The 23,221-nt window shown below is 35.7% G+C and overlaps 1 protein-coding gene across 9 annotated transcripts in view; it reads left to right on the forward strand.

Moving 5' to 3' along the window:
• The window catches only part of PRMT3 (protein arginine methyltransferase 3), a 129,370-nt gene that overhangs the window by 27,012 nt on the left and 79,137 nt on the right, over positions 1–23,221 (forward strand). For all 9 annotated transcript variants that reach the window (XM_058546136.1, XM_058546141.1, XM_058546143.1 and 6 more), the window contains exon 10: positions 8,965–9,064. In XM_058546136.1, the coding sequence (XP_058402119.1) occupies positions 8,965–9,064 (100 nt within the window). The remainder of the gene's footprint in view (positions 1–8,964; positions 9,065–23,221) is intronic.

Consider the following 23,221-nt stretch of genomic DNA (forward strand, 5'->3'; position numbering starts at 1 on the left):
GTTTCTTGTTCTTGCTGTCATACTTGGAACTCTGCAGTGAATGATCATTTCAGAAACATAAACTTACTTAAGGAGAGTAAAGCTCTTCAATCGCCAGACAGTTGTGTACTGTGTTTACCCTCAGGAAGCAGGGGTAGCCTTTGGTAATATTTTCACCATTACTTTGGCTGCCTTTGGTTTCTCATTGACTCAGCCGTGAAATAGCTCATTATTCAGACTTTTGGATGTTATTGCAGAGGAGGTTTCATGAGAAGGTTGATCCGTCGTACGGCTACAATGCAACACTTTCAATCTCAGAATGACACTAAAGATGCAATCTTTTATATTGCCTGCATCTAGAATATTGTTAGAAATGAAACATTAAGAAAAGCCTAGAGAATATTTTGTTCTCTTGTCATGTTTATGTAAGTATCCTTCTCTAGATTCTAGAACAGGAGCTTTATCTTCTTAATCTTTTTATCCCTAACACCTAGCAAAGTGTCTGATACATGGTAGCTGCTTAGTAAAGATTTTTGAGCAGAATAAAGTAACTTAACATAATGATTTTAAAGATAGTGGTGATGCTATATAAGATTTGGAACAAGATCACAAAATACACCAGGACAGATTCTTGAAGTAAGGGGTGTTCCTTCATATTTTGTCTCTAAATTTAATAGAAATAACACAGAAGAGTGAATTAAAGCGGAAGAGAATTTTGAACTGCTGATGAGGCTAAATGGTAAAAAAATATTTTGCTACTCAAAAGCCATAGAATTCTAATGAAGGTAATGAAGGTGATCAAGACAAGGAAACTAATTTCATTTCTTCTCCCACACCACTGACCCCTTAATTTCCTGTCCACACAGTGATTCTGTCTTGGGGGAGTCCCATGACTACCCGCTAGTTCGGTGGTTCGCTAGAAGAACTCACATGACTCAATATAAAGTTGTAGTCACAGCTAAGATTTATTGCAGCAAAGGGGACAGTCCAGGAACAGCAAGAAAAAGATACCCTTCGGTAGAGAGGTCGTTTACAGGCTCCCGGGTAATCCCTCTTTCTCTGCAAGAGTCACACAAGATGTACTTTTCTCTCCAGCTGCAAACCTCAGAGACACATTTGAAATGTCTCTACCTAAGGAAGTTTTCTTATTCTTAGAGTCCATAGTTCTCAAAAAGAACTGATCACATAGGCACATACCTCTGTGTGACCAGCCATGGTGCAAGCCCATGTCAGCAGTCTTCATGTTTACTTTAAATATGCTGTCAACCTGGTTCATCTTGGTCCATGGCTTCAGGGATATAGGAAAGCATCACTACCCAGTGACTGTGTGAGTGTTCAGGAGTTTTATTGTTAGAGTTTGATCCAGAGTTATTGCCATGGTTACAGAGATAAGTAAGAACTGAGTAGAACAGACCTACTGTGTTAACTCTTTTCTCACAGGTCAAAATTGGAAACCTGAGCTTCATACTTGACCTTTCCTTCTCCTTTGCCAACATACCTGTTGTAGATGGAGTCCTGTTAGTTGAGTATCTTTAATGTTTCTCAGATCCGCCTGTCTTCTATCATTGATGTGTCTCAAGTCCTACCTTAATTTACTTTCTTGTTTCTGTCACCTGAGTTAATGTGTCTGCACATAGCCGGCCCAGTCATTTGTGCTTTGTCTTCGCCTCCCACTGCTCTGTCATCCATTTTCTGTAGTGCAACCAGATTGATTTTCCTACCCAATTCTCCTCTCCTTTAAATAAGAAAGGAAGGGGGCAAAAAAGATGTTTTTGTGTTGGGAAGACACAGGAGAGGATAAAGAAGAAACTAAGAAGTACCTGTGATCCTGCTATGAGAGATCACTAACATTTTGCTAAGGCTTTGCAAAGCCTTAGGTCCCAGGAGGTGAAATCCATAGAAGTGTAAGCTCTGCCAGAGTATCAGCTCTCCAGGATTAGACAGAGATTTTTCTCTCTCATTCACTGATGTGCCCCAGCTACCTGGATGGGTACCTGGCGCATAGTAGGTAATCGATATAGATACTTAATGAATGAATGAGTCAATTAATGAATTTTCAAGATCCGGGATATCAAATGTTCAAAGCCAAGTAAATCATCATCACCAAAGCCTGAAAACTCGTTGTCTCTGCTTGAATCCAGCTGATTCTTTTCACCATTTTTTCGCTGTATTAGAAGCTGAGTTATTGCTAATTTTAAACAATGAATGTCCTCAGTGGTAAGTAATTCCACAGCTACACATTTGTAAACACAAATGATACATTCGGGAGGGAAGCAGTTCATGGATAGCCGGGTTCTGATTCCAAGATTCTGAGCCCTGCGTTTGAAATTATCTGCCTGGTAGTACTGTTTATCTTTTATGGGATGTGCATACGTCTGGCTCCTGTCTCAGATGGTTAAGGATCCTTGATTTTAGTTTACATTTATGAATGGAGGGCTGGATTCTTTAATAAGGGTAACTGCTGTGGGTTTTCCCGCTGAGGGGAGGAAAGGAAGACCAGGTCTGGACACCATTCCTCCAGGAATTCTTCAGTCCCTTTGTCCCTTCCGCTTTGTATCCCTCTCGACTCCAGGGGGTTGTGTCCACTATGATCTTCTCTGGTGTGTGCACGGAACGCTCGATCCTTCTTCACAGGTTTACCAGTATGATTTAATTCCCCCTTTTCCTCCACTAAATTATCAGAATCTTTGGTTCTTCGATATCACCTTCTAAAATCTCCATGCATTTCTCAGTTTACTATATTTTGTATTACTTTATTGTCATTTCAGTGTGCTTGGGGAACAAAAGAGAAATATGTGTACTTGGATTCCATATTGAACTGAAAGCAAAGTAATATTATTTGTTATTAGTGCCATAGAGTGGATTCCGACTCCTAGCAACCCTGTGGACAGCAGAGCAGAACCCTGCCCGGTCCTTTTGCACCATCCTCTCACCTTCTGGGGCTGTCTCAGACAATGCTCCGCTGCTATTCATAGGGTTTTCATGGCCAATTTTTTCAGAAGTGGGTGGCCATGTCCTTCTAGTCTCTCTTAGTCTGGAAGCTCCGCTGAAACCTGTCCACCATGGGTGACCCTGCTGGTATTTGAAATACCAGAAATACCGGTGGCATAGCTTTCAGCATCACAGCAACACACAGCCACCACAGTATGATGACGGACAGATGGTTGGTGTGGCTCCCTCATGGGGAAATGAACGTGGGCCGTGGTGGTGAGAGTGCCTAATCTTAACCACAGGACCACCCAATACTGTACCTTGTATATTTTTATATTGATTAGAGAATTCCCTCCCTGCCCCACCCCCATGTGCTTTTTAAAAGAAGTGGCTATCACCGACATATTCTTCTAGGTGAACTTTATAATCATTTTGTCACTAACTTGAAATGCCGCTTACTTGATTAGGTGTTCATTGTATGAGCTCCCATGGTACTCTATGCTGTTTGCACATTTATCTTCCTACTATGCCATGTTCTTCCTTAGGACATAGACCATGTCTTTTATCTAAATCACATTGGGCAGAAGTATGTTACAAGTTTGATCCTATGTTTTCTATTCTAAAAATCCTGAAATGGCTCTTCATTGTCTTTAAGTAACATCTAGACTCCTTAGCATCACCTCTCTCTACCTCCCAGCTTCCCATCACCTCTCTCTACCTCACTATATAATACCTCTTGTTGCTCTAATCATGCTAAACTATTTATAGTTCTTCAGATTTGCCATTTCTCTTCCATACACACACACAGGCAGTTTGTGCACACAGAAATGACCCTCCCTTACCCATACCCGTATACATCTTTGCCATGCTCTGTCGTTTCCTGGCTAAGCTCCAATGGCACTCGCTTAGTTAAGGGCTTATCGTGTGAGCTGTAGTACCCTATGCTGTTTACCCTTCTGTCTCCCTTAGAGCATGCTCTTAAGTGCATGGACTGTCTTTTATCTCTATATGCCCAGTGCAAGATAATTAATCACGATGATGTCCCTGTATCATGAAATAAAAGTTTATTCGCTACTTTCAAGATAGGAAAGTGCTTGTTGTGCTAACAAAATTTCCACACAGCAAAATAGATAACTTCAGTGTTTATTGGATTAAGAGACTTACTTAAAATATTCTTTTTATTGCAATGTCATGTTTTTATAGATTAAAGCTATGCTAGTTTTTGAGCAGGTTTTTCCAGAGATAGAATTCATTTGGAATGCTCTCGTGCTAAAGTAAGATTTAGTGAGTAGCCACTTGAGGAAAGTCAGTAAAATCTATGGTGGTTTTCTTGAGTGGAAAATCAGGTGGTGATTAAGATGAGCAGTCTCATGAAAGAGGTTATCTATGTGAACGATATCTGTGTTGAGCTGTTTTAATACAGAATTACTGGGAATTATGGCCTTTGTCTTTTTTCTGTGTATTCCCTGAAATCATAATCTTTTCTGTTATATTCACATTTGAACAACAAGTAATTACTGATGCAAGTAGGATTATGACTCGTAGCAGACAATAAACAGCCTGAGCAGATGGCCTCTTACAGAACACCTCTTGTTTTGACATAAGCATTCTGAAGATAGTTCCAGGCAATGGGAACATTTTGCTCTTTTAGAAGCTTTTTTATTTTCTTTGGAGTGTTTGTAATTGTTAACACCTTAATAAATATTTCAGTAAATAGTAAGCAACTACAGCAATTTCATCAGAAAGAATTTTTTAAATACCTACTTAAAAAAACTCAAATATGATGTAAGCATTCTTTTCTAACTTTTGTGTGAAATATAACATACATATTTTAAAGTGCATAAAATATAAATAATAGGTTCTAATATGCATAAGTATGTATGAATAACAAGAAGTAGAACATTGCCAGCACTTCGAAGCCCGCCCATCTCCATTTCCCCTTTCTCAGTCCAGTGCTGCCCCTGCCTGGCTGAGGTAACACCATCCTGACTTCCATGGTAATCACTTCCTTCCTTTGTTTTATATTTTAACCACTTGAATGGGCATTCATTTAAGATAATTTAGTTTACTCAATTTTGATATTTAAATAAATGAAATCATACATTGTGCATTCTTTTGTCTAGCTTGTTTTGCTCAACATTATTTTTAGCGTTCATTCATGGTGTGTATAGCTGTAGTTCATTCATGGTTATTGTTGTATAGAATGCCATTGATGAGTATATCACAATTTGTCTTTTCTGTTCTTGATGGACATTTTCATGTTTTCTAGTTTAGGGCTATTATGAACAGTTCTGTTCCGAACTTCTTGTACGTGTGTCTGGTATACACGTCTTTGGGGATACATGCTTACAAATAGATTGCAGGCTTTAGGGTATACATATCTTCAAATTTTCTAGGTATTGCTAGACTATTTTCCAAAGTGGTTATACCAATTTGTACTTCCACCAATAGTATATAACAGTTCTGGTTGATATTGTCTACCTTTAGAAAATTTTTTCAATTGGTTGTATAGCAGTATCTCATTGCAACTTAAATGTGCATTCCTGTGATTGTTAATGAAGCCGAGCACCCTTTCACATGATTGTTGACCATTTGAATTTTCTTTTCTGTGAAATATCTGTTCACGTCTCTTGCTCAGGTTTTCATTAAGTTGGATCTTTTTCTTATTATTTGTAGGTAATCTTTATATTTTTTAGATTTGAGTTGTTTATAGGTTTTATATAATGCAAAAGTCTTCTCTCATTCTTGCTTGCCTTTTTGCTCTCTTTGCAGTGCTTCTGATGTACTGAAATTCTTAATTTTCATGTAGCAACATTCTTGGTTATCGTTGCCCCTAGTTGTGAGTTGAGTATGAAATCTTATGGAGATATTCTCCTATATTCTCTTATAAATTCTTTATAGTTGTTCTTTTTACATTTAGGTCTCTAATCCGCTGGGCATTGTTCTGCTATGAAGGCCATATATATGCTATGAAGTAGTGGTCCGGTTTTCTTCTTTTTTTTTTAATCTGTTTAAATGACCTAGTTTTCCCAGTCGCACTTATCGCGAAGACAGTTTTTTCCTCTTTACTTTGCGGTGTTGTGTTTGTCAAGATTCAGGCATCTGTATGTGAAACCAGTATACTCTTTATACTAAAAGTCTACTAAGTCAGTAGAACAGAAAATTACAGGTCACTCATTCATGAATGTATATGCAAAAATTCTAATCAAAATATTAGAAAACTAATTGAGCAATATATTGGAAGGTAAGGTTTATCCCAGGAATACAAGGTTGGTTAAATGTGAGAAATCAACCAGAAAAATCTATTGAGATTATGTCAATAGATGCAGAAAAAAAGTTTGATAAAATTCCATATCCATTCAATATATCTATCTATTAAAACCTTTAGAAAACTAGAGCTAGAAAGGAGTGTCCTAACATGATATAGAGCATCTACAAAAATAAAACCTACAGCCCACATCTTGATGAAGCTTTGAGAGCATTCACTTTAAGTTCAGGGACGGAAGAAGGATCCTTGCCATCACCTCTTCTATTCAACGCTGTGAAGGAGATCCCAGACAGTACAGCAAGGCAATAAAAAGAGATGGATAAGAACTGGAAATGAGGAAACAAAACTATTCTTGTTCACTAATGAGATGTTTATGAAAAAAAATGAACATGATACTATATGGAAAAATTAAATCAAAATGGAAACTAAATCAGTTGTAGAAGAAAATAGGTGAAAATATTTGATGTAGGTAAAGATGTCTTAGATATGACACCAAAAGCATGAACCACAAAAGAAAAAAATGATAAATTGATCTGTATCAAAATTAAAAACTTTAGCTCTTCAAAACATACCATTAAAAAAATGAAAAAGCGGGGCCGGCCCGGTGGCGTAGCGGTTAAGTTCGTGCACTCTGCTTCAGTGGCCTGGGGTTTGCAGGTTTGGATCCTGGGCACGGACTGACCTACCACTTGTCAAGCCATGCTGTGGCGGCGTCCCACATAAAGTGGAGGAAGATGGGCACGGATGTTAGCCCAGGGCCAATCTTCCTCAGGATAAAAAAGAAAGAGAAAAAGCTGAGGGCTGGCCCCGTGGTGTAGTGGTTAAGTTCACATGCTTCGCTTCAGTGGCCCGGGGTTCATGGGTTCGGATCCTAGGTGCAAACGCACACACTGCTCATCAAGCCATGCTGAGGCTATGTCCCATAAACAGAAGAGAGGAAGACTGACACAGATGTTACTTGGGGAAAATCTCCCTCAGCAAAAAGAGGAAGATTGGCAACAGATGTTAGCTCAGGGCCAATCTTCCTCACTGAAAAAAAAAAGAAAAAAGCCACAGTATGGTAGAAAATATTCACAATACGTAAATGTGACCCGGTTTTTATCCAGAATATGTAAAGAACTCAAAATTCAGTTGTAAAAATGCAATGAACCGATTTTTAAAATGGGCAAAAAGTATGAACAAAAGATAGCGTGGGAATATGCCAGATAAGCACATGGAAAAAAATGCTGGTCATTAGGAAAATGCAACTTATAACCATAATGGAATCTCATTACACAGTTAAAATTTAAAAGATCAGCAATACTAAGTGTTGACAAGGATGTGAAGCAACAGGAATGCACGTATGTTGCTGGTGGGAATGTGAAGTTGTATAGGCACTTTGTAAACAAATTGACAGTTTCTTAAAAAGTTAGATATACACTGCCATTTGACCAAGCAATTCTGTTTGTACGCAAATGTTTACAGCAGCTTTATTCATTATAGCCCAAAGCTGTAACCAATCCAGAATTTCTTCCACAGGTATGTGGATAAACAAAATTATGTTTTATCCATGCAGTGAACTACTACTCAGCAGTAACAAGGAACAAATTACTGATACAAAAACATGCATGAATCTAAAAAGTATGCTTATCAAAAGAAACCAGACACAAAAGGGTACATTCAGTATGATTCCATTTATATGAAACTCCACCCAATACAAATCTAAAAGTAGTGAAAGAAAATTGCCTGTCGATGGAAAGATTTTTGGGAAGGAGCACTAATGAATCTTTTGGAGGAGATAGAAATGTTCTATATATTGATGATTATGGCGGTCACTCAAGTATCTGTTTTTTAAAATTCAACAAAATTTACTCTTAAAATGAATGCATTTAACTGTATATAAATAATACCTCAGTGAAGCTGGAGGAAAAATCCCTTTGTTATCAGAAAAAATCCTCTGTATTTCAGATGTGCATTCTCTGAAGATTGAGAATTTATTTATTTAACTAAATATAAACTTAGCAACTTGCTTTTAGCTTTTTGAAATCATCTCTTTAACTCTGTTGTTTATTTCAAATTGCAAAAGAGGGGCGTTTAAAAATATTTGCTAGTCTTATGATCAAACATGTAAAATACATACTGAATGCCATTGGGCAAGTATAATTTGTGATTGGAGTAGAATTTCAAGTTTTCTACAACATACGGTATTTTGTTATTCATGATGATATCATTACCACTATATAGTGCTTGAGAGTGTATTCAAAGCTTTCACAAATATATGGTCCTCATAATAGGCTGTGAAGTAGACAGGGCAGGTATCATCATTCTCTTTTACACATGAGCACACAGGCTCAGTGAGATTATTATATAATTTGGTGAAGCTCACATAGCAAACAAGTGGGAGAGGATCTGGGATTCATAGTAAGAGCTTCTGGCTTCTACTTCTCTCTCCACTATGACACACTACTTCCCTTTAAAACATACCTTTGTTGGCAGGTCTGTCTCCACTCCTGTGTTTTTTTAAAGATGCAGTAATTTTATTGACATGTATTCTTGATAAAAGTCGGATTTCTTTTCAGGCTGAAGTTTTAAATATTGGTTCAGTGTATTGCCATATTAACCAGAAACATTCTTGGGCATTCATCCAGTGACCAAAGAGTAATTATCGTGCCCAGGGCATAAATCAACTTTGAACATACTTTTGGATTCCACAAAACAATACAAACAGTTGCCAAGAAACTATGTAATTTGACTAGCTTTCAGAATCTGTTTAGCTTACTAATTTAATTCTTTATGATAATTTTCAGACTAAATAAACTTGAAGATACTATTATACTAATTAAAGGAAAGATTGAAGAAGTTCGTCTTCCTGTAGAAAAAGTGGATGTTATTATATCCGAGTGGATGGTAAGTGTTTGCAGAAAAAAGTACTTTTATTGGTTAAAAAAAAAAAAGAAAACAATGAATAAGGTAGCAGTGTTTCTGCATTTAATTATACTTGATAAATGGCAGAATGGTGGCATTATTTTAAAAACAGCTACAATCTTTTTATGGTAGTTTATTATGAAATGGCACTTATTTACTTATTCTCTTTTTAAAAAGAGAATAAATTAGCTTTTTTACTTTTAAAGTGATAGTAAAGAATTATTATTTTTCTACTTTCTAAATTTGTAGAGACCTAAATATGTTTGCCTAGAAACCTCCTAGGAGTAGTAAGGCCTAATTAGGACTGTTTGGTTAAAACTAACATGATGTTGTCACTATTGCTATCAAACTGAATATACTGTCTTTCTGATCAGTTAGGTCATGTAATCAGTGTCCTTTATCACATAAAATAGAATTTATTGGCATTATTAAAATAAAAAAAGTATGCTATATAGCTTTATAATTTGCTGTTGAAATCATGAGTCAAAGCAGAATATGTATTTAAAATATATATAAAATAAAATTAATGGTATTTGATAATTTGACTTATTGATTTGTCAATTTGATTAAGATAAGGTAGATAGTATTTCTAGATAGACGAAGATTTCTTGACCATGTGGAATGTTTTAAGCTTTTTGTTGTTGTTGTCGTTTTTGAGGAAGATTAGCTCTGAGCTAACATCTGTTGGCAATCTTCATTTCTTGCTTGGTGAAAATTAGCCCTGAGCTAACATCTGTTGCCAGTCTTTGTTTTTTGCTTGAGGAAGATTAGCCCTGAGCTAATGTCTGTGCCAATCTTCCTCTGCTTTTATATGTGGGTCACCGCCACAGTGTGGCTGATGAGTGGTGTAGGGCTGAGCCTGGGATCCTAACCTGTAAACCCAGGCCACTGGTGCAGAACATGCCAAACTTGACCCCTATGACACGGGGCTGGCCCCAAAGCTTTTTTTTTAAAAAAATTATATTTGAAACATATTTTTATTAAATAAATTTATCAAAAAATTTGAAAGGCATGAGATTTGCTTTATAATTACCTATAAAATTTGAATAAACATAGTAATAATTCTAGCAAAATAGCAGAAATTTCAGGGAGCTTTTGAAATGTTCACATTTAATGTAGCAGTAAATTCCAACCTAGAGCCAATGACAGTCGCTGTTTTTGGCAGTTACTCTTTTGTATGCGAAACAATATGTTGATTTTTTTATGCTAGGATTGGCTTTTAACAATTCTTAATCACAATATCATTATTTTTCTTATACCAAGGAATTTGTATCAGCACTCTGATTTCTCTTATGAATTGAGTGAGAAGGTGTGAATTTAGTTATCTATCCAACATCTCTTTAAAGACTACAAAAAGGTGCTTTGGAGAAAGCATTTCCTTGACACCAGTTTTAAATGTTTATACTAAATGTTGGTTGACAGGATCCTCATTTCTCTAGGGACTATTATTTTTTTTAGACTTGATAGACAAACTCAAGACAGACTTTACTGAACTTCCTGTCACCTCAGTTGAATATTTTTACATATCTGATTATAACTAGTTGGATAGTTCTTGCCCTGCCTATCAGAATTATACTCCTGGATATTGGTGTCATAGGAATTTAATTTTAAAATTTGAAAGATGATCTAGAAGTATTAATATGCGATTGAAATCTTAGAGCCAGTTGCTATAACAAATAAAAAATTGGCTGGAATGAGTAAATTTATGAGTTTGTCACATTTAAGATGTGAACTTTATTGAAAGATGTGCTGCTGGTCTTGGGCTCATTGCCCTCAGATCCGTGTTACACCCATCTCCTTTCTTCTGCACTGAAGGAGGGCTAACTGCAGGCCGCTTTTCCCACTCTAGTGACAGCTGATGTCCACTGGGTTTGAGAAATCCAATGGGAAGCACCAATGGGGAAGACCTAAGGGAGCAGCCAGGGCATTTCTTCCCTTCTCACTTTGCCTGTAGTAGTGTCGCAGGCAGAGACTGTTTCTTATGTGGCTCCAGTTCCCCCTGGACAGGCCTGTCATGATTCCACTGTGCCACCCCAAGCCTGGGCTGTTGCAGCAGTGCCTCTTCCTTTTGTCTCTCTAGCCTAGGAGGCTAGTTCCTTTCTGATGTTGCTTATGTCCAGTTGTCTTACTATCCTCTTGATGACTTCTCATATCTTTTACCCTTTGTATAACCAACTGTCTACATTAATTTTCCTAGCCTGTGGTTTCTGCTCTCCTAGTTAGATTCTAATTGATGTAAAGGGCACCTTTTCATTTTGGAAGATTGGTCAGATATGATCTCTGCCTTTATCAGGCAGGCATTGTAACATAAACAATGCTGAGTTACTGGAACCTGAGATGAAAGGAGGCGTTGTTTGGAACCACAGTGCTTTTAGAAGCCCTTCGCTCCGAGAAAGAAAGCAGTGTGTCCAGGAGGTGATAACCGAGTACTTTCCTTCTTCCTCTTCACAAAGGTATAACTTAAGAGTTTGTGTTATCTTACTGTCTACCTTTCCTTGTAGGCATCAGTGGAGTTGAAGTCTAGCAGATTGTGTTAAATGCTTTTAGGTGGAGCATTAGACCCTGTAATTTATGGCAGTTGTTCTAAGACAATTAACTCTGGATGAGCTTATTTCTCTAATGAAATTTGCATTTAAGCCATTAAGTAGGCTTGTGATAAAAAATTTTGAGTCATCTTTGTGGATTGGCATTATCATTTATATTACCTTCTTAATCCTGTTAAGTCCCCTCCTAACTTTGGTACTTCCGCTAGGATTTCTGAGTTGAGAAACTGGAAAATGCCAATTATATAATTAAAAAAAGAGCAGGTATGCTTTCTAAAATACATCCAACATTTTTCAGACATTCCCAATTTGGCTGAAACAACGGGCAGGTGGTAAATAACTGACTATTTTAAAGCCGCATTTTCATGAACCAGCATTTTTTTTTCTTTATTTTAATTTTTTGTTTATTGCAGTAACATTGGTTTATAACATTGTATAAATTTCAGGTGTACATCATTGTACTTCTATTTCTGCATAGATTACATCATGTTCACCACTCAAATGCCAATTACAACCCATCACCACACACATGTGCCGAATTATCCCTTTTGCCCCTCTCCCTCCCCCCTTCCCCTCTGGTAACCACCAATCCAATCTGTCTCTTTGTGTTTGTTTATTGTTATTATCTACTACTTAATGAAGGAAATCACATGGTATTTGACCTTCTCCCTCTGACTTATTTCACTTTGCATAATACCCTCAATGTCCATCCATGTCGTTGCAAATGGCTGGATTCATGAACCAGCATTTTAAAATTAAAATATATTGCACAGAATTCTCTGTCTTTGAACGAATTTTTTTTTACATACAGCATAGTAAGGATGCGGAAATGTAGAATAACCAATTTTAAGCTATGGCATATATTTTTTCTTTTTTTTTTTTTTTTAAGTATTTTCAACAAGGAAGGACAAAAAAAGAATATAGCCTACAGAATTGGACACAGATGTTTAATGGACTTGTAATCCAGTATAGCAATGTAGGCATCATATATTGCAGAGACGTACATCTGTTTTCGTCTACTATGGTCCACTAACTGTTCTGTGGTTTAATTTAGATATGTTTTTTGTCTACAGCTGTTTATGAACTTTGCCTTTATTTTGAAAGATGTCCTCAGATAAGAATGTAATTTTAAAAGCCAAATCATTGCTGTTAGCGTGTTATTTAATAAACTTTCACTTGCCTCTTAGATTTATAAATTTCCAGATTTAGGTTTGCCTTTAATTTTACATTTTCATTTTTATTGAATGGAATTTCTATTTGGTAAAATTGTTATCAGTTAAATATAAACAGTTTAATCTCTACAAGATGTTAATATTTATGTCTATGAGTATCTGTTCTCATTTTTCACATTTTACTCTACCAATAGAACCATTTTTTGTGACTTATTTCTGATTGCCTAATAGTACCATTCATGGTAGGCATCCATAATTCTTGTGCTACAAACCAGATTGACTCATCTGGTGTTGCTGTTTTCTGTCTATGTTTTCAGCATGACCTTACAAATGCGTAGATAAGATCCTGGCATTGTATGATACAGAAGCCAGAGATGATTCTTGTTTGCACCTATATTATTTTCTGTCATCAGAACCATCAGCAGAATTACACTTAGATGCATTTTATGTTTCATTGTCATGATCATTCATGATATATGTTCAAATTGTCCAGAGTCCCTTATAATTTTTCTGTATAGGCTTGTGTTTCACAGAAGTCGCCTAAAATTTTCTCTTTACCCAAATATTCTTGGCTTCGTCCTTAAAACTTAACTTTCCCTTCCCATCTTCACCAGCACAGGTGTATCTGTGTAATGTGCGTACACACTCATACCCATACCCACAATGATGGGATATCCTTGGTTCACGTTTAATACTCTTTATTGTTCATAAATAGCTTTTTAGGATGTGATAGCCTTTATCACATAGAAAACATGCCTTGTGATTTGGCTTATCAACAATCGAGAAACTGGCCTCATTGAGGCCTGTCACAGGTAACTTTGTACACTGGTGGATGTTGAAATGTTTCTGTTGTTTTTAGTTTGGTCTGGCAGTGAAGCCATGCCATTTCAGCCAACTGCCGTGAGGATAGGTGGCCTTTCCTGATCTCTTTTGCCTTAAATGATAGAATAATAATTATATAAGTAGTTTAATAAATTAGATAAGCTGAATTAATCTTAGAGGCAGGGAAAGTATAGGAGATTAACATAAATTTTCAATTGTACAAGTGCATTTTTGCCTTTTCTCTCTTGGACAAGAAATATGCTTATGACTCAAATTTAAGTTTTTTTTAAACTGTTATAATTTTCCTCTTTTATATATATTACTCTGAAAATTTTAAGCTAGATAAAATTGCACGTTTAATGTATATTGTTTGTTTACTTAAAAATATTTTCTGAAATAATTTCATGTGTCCAATGGTTCAAGATAAGGACATATTCCCCCTAACTCTATACCTCTTGCCGTTTTTTTCTTGCATTTTTTATTCCTTTGTGGTTCTGTTAGAGAAAAAGATGCCTTTTGACTGCAGGATTTCTTGTATCTTAAAAAAATCAAGAAATAAAAATAAAAATCAATAAAAAAATTTAAAAATTAAAAAGATTACAAAATTACCTAAAATTAACTATAAAAATTGTTCTTTTGGTGGCAAAGATTACTATTGTTTTAATGTCTTTTATTTCTGTTTGTATTGTAATGTTTCATTTGTATATTTTTGGCAGAAATAGTTTGCCCCTTAATGGAAGTTACTGATGATTAGTGAGAGCAAAGTGTGTTTGAGCAAATTGCCTTATTTCTCTTAATGTGTTTTCCCTTCCCTGTCTGGCAGACTCTTAGTAGTTCTGTAAGACTCATCTCAGACATCACCTCCTCTATGAAGCTTTCCTTTTCTGCCCCTTGAACACATATAAAATCTCTCTTTTCCCTGAGTACCTTTTGCACTTTAGTTTAAGCTTCTATTATAGCTTTTTACAGTATTTTATAATTAGTTGTTTATGTACCTTTTTGCATTCTCCCAAGACTGGCAACCAGGATTTACTTGGTATGGCCAGATTCTCTCACAGGGCTTAGCATAGTAAATGATGAGGGAATATGCATCATAAGAGGACTTTCCCAGATAGGAATTCACTGACTGCAGATGTGATCTTATTTATAATTTTCTGTACAGCACGTGAAGGCAGGGAGGTAGCATATGACAGGGTTAAGAATGTTGCTCCGGAGTCAGACCACCTGAATTCTCAGCCCTATTTTGCCACTCCTGGGTTTGTTACCCTGGGTTTGTTACTGAACTTCTCTCTGCCTCAGTTTCCTTGTCTCTAAAATGATGATAACAGTGGTGCCTACTTCATAGGGTCTTTGTGAGGTTTAAATGCATTAATACATTTGAATTTCTTAGAACAGTTTCTGGCACATGATAGGATCTCAGTAATTAGCTATTCAGTTCTGAAAGTTGTATAAACTTTTAAGCACTCTGTAACTAGTGAAGGAGCTGCTAAACTAGGTTATTGAATAAATGAAAGTTGAAAATGATAATATACATGAAGTAAAGGATATTAATGCTGGGAGGAAGAGCATTCTTAGGGCCTCTCCCTTGGCTTATGAGCCCTTTGTAAAAGCAGAAGAACCTCTGTTTCCATGGCTAGCATTTGCTGATTGACCCTGCCCATAATTCATGCAAAGAACTGTGAAAATCAGCTGATGGATGTGGATTATTGGGGTTGGGGATATTTTTAGTATTTTTCTTAACATTAACTGAATTAAAATGTATTATATGTATGTTTTAAGAAAAATTCTCAGTTTGTTGCCTTGTAAACAATTTTTAGGAAATGTTGATAATGCCTAATTATTTTAGACAAACTGTAAAATACACATTTCACAATAATATTTTTGAGTATTGTGAATATTAACAGGGAGATAGTTACGGTAATTGAACAGTGAAAGGAAATTGTGGTTTATAAGAGTTTTTTTTCCCAAAGATGTGCTGACATCTGAATTAGGAATAAGATGAAAACAAAGAGAATAAAAATGTAATTAAGAATAGGCCCTTTATATAACTTTTTCAGTTTTATGATCTTTAGATTTGTTCTTATCTGCACTCTTAACTGCTCCCCAGCCTCTCCTTTATTTAATCCTAATATATGTTTAAATTAGAATTCAGATCACACTCTGCAGCTGTTTTATTTCTTACTTTAGCAAGAGGAATGCTTTGTAAGAGTAAGATCTTGGTATCTATAGGAAAAATTTAACCCTTTTAGAAATCCTTAAAGTGGATCTCAGGCTATTTTATAGGTTGCAGGTACATTAAAAAGTATAGTAACATGTATCTTATTCAAGTGTATGCTTTTTCTTCTATGCTGGAAACCAAATCTAAGTGAAAATAGTTAGTCCTTTAAGGAAAGTTGTTTACATTGAAACGATTATGTGTTATGGGTAAATTTTTGCTTTTGAAATACAATATTTTAGGTGTTTTATATCTTTTTCATCAAATTTCTCGAAGTTGCCTTTGCCAAGAGATTCAGTGCATTGTGTGAGATTGATTGATTGGGTTTGTTTGCTTTTTGGCCTCCATAATTCTCTTTGCTATATTACCTTCCAGTTTTGATTTTATTAAGTCCTGTATGAATTGCTTTTTAAAAAAATCATTTTGTTCAGTAAGTTCTAAATTATTCTAATTATGAAGATAAAAGGAATAAGTTATTCAGAATATGAATCAATTGCCCTTAAAGAAATTTTTCAATTAAACTAGCCAGAGAACATGAAATATTTTGATTTCAAACTCTAAAATTATGTAGCAATTTATAAATATTTTTTTAGTAATACTGTTTATACTTCTACCTGGAAGTGAAAGTAAGTTCCTAAAATTTAGAGTTTGTGTTTGCAGACAGATGGATATTTATTACAAACACAATTAGATTGTCCTGTGTAACTGAGTTGGCTCAATCATAATTATTATAATAATTAGTATGAGATGGTTCTACTTAAGAATTATCCATGGACAGATATTTGATTCACAAACCTTGAGTAATAATATAAGTACCACCAATCTGGAATAAATAATACCTGCTCCTATCCTCCCCAGCCTAGATTTAGGGACCCCCCCCCCAAAATCATATGTTTGAGAAATAACAAATTAGATACCATGTGAAGATTTGGGAGGCAAAAGGCATTATTAATACTTTTATGGAGTGGAATGCAAAATTCTCACAAATTTTTGAGAATAAAACATTAGCCTTCATGCTTTTTGAGCCCTCGAGGGCTGATTTAAGTTCTTCTCAGTGCCTTGGGAATTCCAGTTCATTCTCTTATGCCATTAGAGGTACTTCAGGGCACAAGTTTAAGAAGCCATGATGTATACTGCTTTTTGAAACTAATTTGTAGGGCTTGATGAAGACAATTGACTTCTTAGTTTTTCTTCCCTTTGAGTATAGATCTTTCATACGTTATATTATCTTTAATAGATTCTTCAAATTGGCAAAATTTAGATGGCAAGACTCTGAAATCATTTATTTAGATGAAATGAAGATTTTAGGGCAGGAGTCATTAAATGTTGACATGTTCTTATGAATGGCTTTCTTGACCTTTCAGTAGGTTACTTATTTTGAGTACATTTTTCAAAAGTAGTGATACGTTGATTTCATCTGCTCCATTTTCATTCTTGTCCCTTTATCCTTTTTTATTTTTTATTATAATTCTTTTTGTGAGGAAGATTAGCTCTGCCAGTTCTGCTCTCTTTGCTGAGGAAGATTGGCCCTGGGCTAACATCCGTGCCCATCTTCCTCTACTTTATATGGGACGCTGCCACAGCATGGCTTGATAAGCGGTGTGTGGGTCCACACCCGGGATCCGAACCCGCAAACCCCGGGCCACTGAAGCAGAGCCTGCAAACTTAACCACTATGCCACCGGGCCGGCCCCCCTTTATCCTTTGTTAGTACTAGAATATTTATATGGGAATACCCAATTTAAAGTTGAAGCTGAGGCTAACTGACCTTTTTGCAAATTATCTCCAGCCTTACTTTTCTTAATTTGTGCTTCTATCCAGTAAAAGTCATTAGGAAATTACATGTGATTGCCTTGATCAGTTTTGTTAAGGGTTTGCCACTTATTACTCTTTTCAAAGAACCCAAGATTTTGACTTTGTTGATTTGTCTCTATCAACACTTGTTTTCTATTGTATTGATTTCTGATTTAATCTTTATTATTTCCTGCTGCTCTTTTTCTAGATTCTTGAAATGGAAGCTTAGATCATTGATTTTCAGTGTTTTTCTAATATTTGGCATTTGAGGCCAATATTTCTCTCTAAGTACTGATTTAGCTGAATCCTACATTTAAATGATTTTTAAAAATAGTTCTAAGTATTACTCTTTTTTCTGAAATATTTTTTATGCTGTTATTAAAAGAGAAAAACCCAACTACTGTTATATTTTAGAATTAATTTACCATTAAAAAAAACAAAGGCATGGCACTTATGCTCCCCGCATTAAGGCTGACTAGGTACTCTAAGGGGCCCTCTTACTGCAGAACCAGTAAATCCTGAAGAACACACATTTTACATTTTTTTCGTATTATGGATGTCAGTTTTGATGTTATTTCCTCTTTCCTTGTTTAGTTCTATTGTGACTACTTTTTTTAGTAGAGAAAGAACATAATTTTATAAGCATTAAACCAGAATGTAATGCACATTACAGGTGATTACTAAGAGATTGCAAAGACAAAAAGAAATCTCACCCTTTTATATAGCCAAGAAGATACAACCCATTACCTGTATGTTCTCAAGATAAAAAGTTATATTGTGACTGTTTTTAATTGCTAGCTTTTGCTCATTTCTGTTTTTTTTTTTTTGCGAGGAAGATCAGCCCTGAGCTAACATCCATGCCAATCCTCCTCTTTTTGCTGAGGAAGACTGGCCCTCAGCTAACATTTATTGCCAGTCCTCTTTCTTTTTTTCCCTTTTTCTCTCCAAATCCCCAGTAGACAGTTGTATGTCATAGTTGCACATCCTTCTAGTTGGTGTATGTCAGACTCCACCTCAGCATGGCCAGACAAGTGGTGCGTTGGTGCGCGCCCGGGATCCCAACCCGGGCCAACAGTAGCGGAGTGTGTGCACTTAACCGCTAAGCCACTGGGCCGGCCCCTGCTCATTTCTTGATGTAGTCAGAGAGGGAAATTCTGCAGTGCGATTATATAAGAATTTGAAAGACAATACCTAATCCAAATACTTAGTAATGTTTAAGAACTAACAGTTCTGACTTTTAATATGCCTATAGCTCATTTCAGCATTCTTTTCTGTGATGTTGCTGTTTATTTCTTTTACCTATCATTCTATTTGGGATTTTTATCTTTTTATTATTTTTCTGAAAGAGTTCCTTATTTATTCTAGTTACCAATCTGTTATTAGGACTCCTCTCCAATCTTCTGCTTCTCCTTGTTTCTGAGCACATAATAGAATTTCGCTCTCTCTCCCCCTTGAAGCCAGATGTGGCCCTGTGACTTGCTTTGGCCAGTGCAAGTCACTAGAAATGGCATGCTATATCCAGACAGAATGTTTACGAGCCAGTGCACAGTTTGCCACATCCCTTTTCTATGCATCAGTCATTGTGGAAGGATGTATTAATATGAACCCTCTGTCAGCCTGCCTCCCTGGATAATTATAATACACAATGCCTCTTGTCAAACTGTAATATAAAAAGGAAATCTTTTTTGTTTTAAGTCATGATTTGGGTGTTGTTTGTTAATGCAGGATAACCGGCTTGTCTTGACAGATACATAATTCTCTGTTATGTTTGTTGGCAGTGCATGGCTTATCATTTCAGTGTTTTTTGGTGTAATTTGATGAATAGACATTCTTCATTATTAGTGTATCAAATTTATCAAACTTCCTTTATGGTTTGAGTTTTTGTATCTTGTTTAATAAATCTTTTTAGAATTACCATTACATCCTTATTAGACTTCTCCATCTTGCTTTAACCTCCTTCACATTTTCTGTTGTTATGGCTTTCTAACCTGCATTCTGCATAGTTTTTTCAGTTCAGTCTGCCAATTCACTAATTCTTTCTTAAGCTGTTTCTAATCATCTGTTCAACTTATCCAGTGAGTTGTTTTATTTCAGTTACTTTTTTTTTTTTTTTAACTTGTAGGAATTCTCTTTGGTTCTTTTAAAACTTTGCTTGCTTGTTACTATTATTTCCAAGTCTCTTTTAATTTCTAGAATCATAGACATACTTATTCTGTATTTTGTGTTTTTAATTACAATATCTGACTAGTTACAGGTCTGCTTTGGCTGCTGTTGTTTCTCCTGATCCTCACTCATGGTGGTTGGTGCTTGTTTATTTGAGTGTTAATACCTTTTGATGTTGTGCTATATATCTTCCAAGGAACTTTATCTGTGGAAAATTCTTTGATGCCTGGGTCTTACCCCAAATGATTTCCATTTATTTTTGCTATGTACCTGGAATAATTACAAATGCAGACCACTGTATTTATTGTTTTTAATTTTAAAAAACACTTTATTAGGGAATGTTTCCAGTGTAAAAAACTTAGAATGAGTGTTTCAGTGAAACCCACGCACCTGTCACTCACCTTCAACAATACCAACATTTTACCATTTTTATTTTATTTGTCTTTGTACTACTGTACTTTTTTTGCTGTCTCTAAGTGATAAGGACTTTTAAAAATGTATATTCATTATGCCATTGTCGAGCCTAACAAAATTATCGATGTAGCCACAATTCCATATTACAAAAAAATAGTAATTCCTTAATATCTAGTCTCTGTTCATATTTCCCTAATTGTTTCATGGATTTTACTTTATTTTTTTACATTTGATTTGTTTGAATCAGAATCTGAGATATGTCCATGTATTGCATTTGATTAATTTGTTTTATAAATCTTTTTTTGATTAAGCTCTTTATTTTGAGATAATTGTAGATTATTACATGCAACTGTAAGAAATGATACAGAGATCCCTTATACTCTTTATCTAGTTTCTCTCAATGATAACATCTTGAAAAACTATAGTGCAGTAGCACAACCAGGATATTGATATTGATATCATCAAGATACAGGACAGATCCATTACTACTAGGAGCCCTCCTGTTGTTCTTTTATGGTCACACTCACCTCCCTCTTATCCAGTCCCCAGCCTTGACCTCTGGCAACCACTAATCTGTTCTCAATTTCTGTATTTTGTTATTTCGAGAATGCTGTGTAAATGGAATTATACTGTATATGACCTTTTGGGATTCACTTTTTGCACTTAGCATAATTCTGTGGAGATTCATCCAAATCATTGCACATAACAATAGTCTGTCCCTTATTTCTACCATGGTATGGATGTACTACAGTTGGTTTAACCATTTGACTTTTGAAGGGTATCCAGTTTGGGGCTATTACAAATAAAGCTGTATGAACATTTGTGTATAGATTTTTTGCATAACTTAAGCTTTCATTTCTCTCAGATAAATACCCAAGGGTACAATTGCTAGTCATATGGTGATTGCATGTTTAGCTTTAAGAAACTGCCAAACTGTTTTCCAGAGGGGCTGTACTATTTTATATTCTTACCAGCAATATGTGAGTGGTTCAGTGGCCAACATCCATCCTTGTCCTTGCCAACATTTTGTATTGTCACTATTTTTTATTTAAGTGACACTACACGATAGATGTGCAGTGATATGTCATTGTGGTTTTAATTTGCATTTCCCTAATGGCTAATGATGTTAAATATCTTTTCATAGGCTTATTTGCCATCTGTATCTCCTCTTCAGTTAAATGTCTGTTTGTGTCTTTTGCTCATTTTCTAGTTGTTTTTTTTTTTATTGTTCAGTTTGATAGTTCTTTTTACTAGTTCTTTATTGGATATGTGGTTTGCAAATATTTTCTCCCGCTTTGTAGCTAGTCCTCTTAACACGGTCTTTCACAGAGCAAAAGCTTTTAGTTTTGTTGAAGTTTAATTTATCGCTTTTTATCTTTATGGATCATGCTTTTGGTATCAGGTCTAAAATCTGTAATTTATAGGTTCACCTTCCCCCTTTTTTGTCTTGCCATTCTTTAAAGAAACCAGGTTATTTGTCCTGTAGAATTTTCCACATTCTGGATTTTGATGATTACATCCTCATGATATCATTTAACATGATTTTTTATCGGTTGTATTTCTTGTAAACTGAAAATACAAGGTCCAGAAATAGTGGCTTCACAAATTCAAGTTGATTTTTTTCCCCAGAATACTTCATGGGCGCCGGTGGTGGTTAGTTTCTAGCGCATCAAATCAAGGGATGTCTGGTTAATGTCTCTAAATTAATGTGTGCTTGTCTTTTTCTATTATGTTAAGATTGATCAGTGGCTTTTGGAGTCGTCAGCCTAATCTATTCATTAAAGTTCTGTATCGGTCTTTGACCTAATGGCTTTAGAAGCCATTGAAAATGATTTCTTAGATTTATTATTTCATTAGAAGTTGCAAAATTGTGATATTTTAATTGTATCATTTATTCTCTGTTAGCTGAAATTATCCTATAAGTCCTTTCCCTCATCAAATATTTGGTTACAAACTACAGTTTATATAGGAAAAATAGGATAAATGCTTGAGATTCTCTATTTCTTTTCCATTTTCAGAATAATGAATTGTTTCTCTAGCGTTTTCTAAAGGTTTTGTTGTTGTTTTTAGTAGCATTATAAACTCTTGGATTTTTAATGTACTAGATATATTTTGAACTATTGTCATTATTATTTTTGATGTTTAAATCGGCCCATTTTTGGCTTATGGCAAACATTTGAACTTGCCTCTTATATCCCTTTAACAAACCCCACTGGTCCTCAATATAACATCTGAACTACAAGTTCATATATTGTAAAGAAAAACAGAAAATAGAAACTAAATATGTTTATGATTCAGACTTTCCTTTCTGGTACTGTAAGATATTTTATGGTCATTTTATACTGCCTAAACTTGGAACCAAAGAATCCTGGTTCTTTGCTTAGAAAATGGTATATAGGGGCCGGCCCCGTGGCTTAGCGGTTAAGTGCGCGTGCTCCGCTACTGGCGGCCCGGGTTCGGATCCCAGGCGTGCACCGACGCACTGCTTCTCTGGCCATGCTGAGGTGGCGTCTCACATACAGCAAGCAACTAGAAAAGGATGTGCAACTATGACATACAACTATCTACTGGGGCTTTGGGGAGAAAAAGGGAAAAAAAGGAGGAGGATTGGCAATAGATGTTAGCTCAGGGCTGGTCTTCCTCAGCAAAAAGAGGAGGATTGGCATGGATGTTAGCTCAGGGCTGATCGTCCTCACAAAAAGAAAAGAAAGAAAAAAAAAGAAAAAGGTATATAAAAGTCACAAGCCGGGCTCTAGGAGTGCTCATTACTAGACGGTCATTGCTTGTGTGTTTTTCTTAGTGGACAGATGTAGCTATTTTTTAATATAAAAAAATCATGAGTTTACACTGATATTTCCTATTTAACATTATGGAATTTTTACTTAAAGTCTTTTTTTTTTTTTGGTGAGGAGATCAGCCCTGTGCTAACATCTGCCAGTCCTCCTCTTTTTTTTGCTGAGGAAGACTGGCCCTGTGCTAACATCCATGCACATCTTCCTCCATTTTATATGGGATGC

The sequence above is a fragment of the Diceros bicornis genome, chromosome 7 (genome assembly GCF_020826845.1).
Source record: "Diceros bicornis minor isolate mBicDic1 chromosome 7, mDicBic1.mat.cur, whole genome shotgun sequence".
NCBI classification, from domain to species: Eukaryota; Metazoa; Chordata; class Mammalia; order Perissodactyla; family Rhinocerotidae; genus Diceros; species Diceros bicornis.